Below are 1,481 nucleotides of genomic sequence, written 5' to 3'. Positions count from 1 at the left end.
GTAGATAGATGGCAATATGGAGACTCAGCAATTGGAAGACACAGGAGAGTATCCCCAAATTGCAGATTTATCAATGGCTTTTATTTTGAAAACAATGCTGCACAGCCTACATATTCTGGTGTCCAAAATGGTCAGTACAAAGCTGAAAACTACCTGGGAAACAGAAATCATTTTGTTTTAGAAAGGCCATCTGAGACTCATGCACACTATCTTTTGAGAACTGGACAGGTTGTAGATTTATCAGACACCGTATACCCAAGGAACCCTGTCATGTGTAGTGAAGAAGCTAGATTAAAGTCATTTCACAACTGGCCAGACTATGCCCACTTAACCCCAAGAGAGTTAGCTCGTGCTGGACTCTACTACACAGGTATTGATGATCAAGTACAGTGCTTTTGTTGTGGTGGGAAGTTGAAAAATTGGGAACCTTGTGATCGTGCGTGGTCAGAACACAGGCGACACTTTCCTAATTGCTTCTTTGTTTTGGGCCGGAATATTAATATGCAAAGTGAATCCGCTGTCGTGAGTTCTGATAGGAATTTCCCAAATTCAACAAATGCTCCAATAAATCCAGCCATGGCAGATTACGAAGCACGGATCATTACATTTGGGACGTGGATGTACTCCGTTAACAAGGAGCAGCTTGCAAGAGCTGGATTTTATGCTTTAGGTAAACTTTATTATAAAACTAGTCTAATAAATAACTTTCCAACTGTCTCAGGGCTCCTAAAAAGTAAATAGATGCCATTTGCCCCCCATACTGGTCATATTTAGGTGTAAGCTGGCATGGTTATTTATGTTAGTAGTATTCTGTGAACCCTTTTGTTAAATCTGTAATATACCACAGGAATTTATGTGGAAAAGACTGCCATATTATGAGTAATATGTATCTTTGTGTAACTGTCTTTTGGGAAAGAATGACATGCAAAAGATGATAGATATCCCTGCTAGAAGCATAGGTCTGATAGTAATACTGACTATAATTTATTGCACACCTATATGTGCTCAGTAGATGTATTACATGCATTTTCTCTGTGCCTCACAACAACCCTGTAAGAAGAGTTAACATGAGAGAATTTACCTTGGCTGATGTTAAAATTGATACCTGCCTTTTGTACATAGACTATATACTTGAAAGCTGCCCTATATATTTGAAAGATGTCTTATTGCTTAAAATGAGCACTTTCAAATGGACTACTGTAAACATGTCAGTCGGAGAAGGAAATGGCAACCCACCCCAGTATTCATGCCTGGAAAATCCCAGGACGGAAGAGCCTGGTGGGCTACAGTTCATGGGGTCACAGAGTCAGACATGACTGAGTGAGCACAGACATATAAGTAGAGAAGGAAAGGCCATCAGTATGATGGCTTCCAGGAATATTCAGAAAAAATATACCATTATATATCTAACCCATTTACTTTAAAATTGAAGAATGCCCCAAACCAAAATATCAATTATTTCTATATTTTATTTATTCAGT

General features: G+C 38.7%; 1 protein-coding gene across 1 annotated transcript in view; it reads left to right on the top strand.

Annotated features, from left to right (window-relative positions):
- LOC104984445 (E3 ubiquitin-protein ligase XIAP) overlaps positions 1–1,481 on the top strand; it is a 13,301-nt gene that overhangs the window by 3,433 nt on the left and 8,387 nt on the right. The window contains exon 3 of the mRNA XM_010834156.1: positions 1–670. This exon is cut by the window's left edge and continues 9 nt beyond it. Within this exon, the coding sequence (XP_010832458.1) occupies positions 1–670 (670 nt within the window). The remainder of the gene's footprint in view (positions 671–1,481) is intronic.

Source organism: Bison bison, unplaced genomic scaffold (assembly GCF_000754665.1).
Source record: "Bison bison bison isolate TAMUID 2011002044 unplaced genomic scaffold, Bison_UMD1.0 scf7180017845393, whole genome shotgun sequence".
NCBI classification, from domain to species: domain Eukaryota; kingdom Metazoa; phylum Chordata; class Mammalia; order Artiodactyla; family Bovidae; genus Bison; species Bison bison.
Note: the sequence above shows the minus strand (reverse complement) of the source record. Positions and strands in the feature narration are given on the sequence as shown.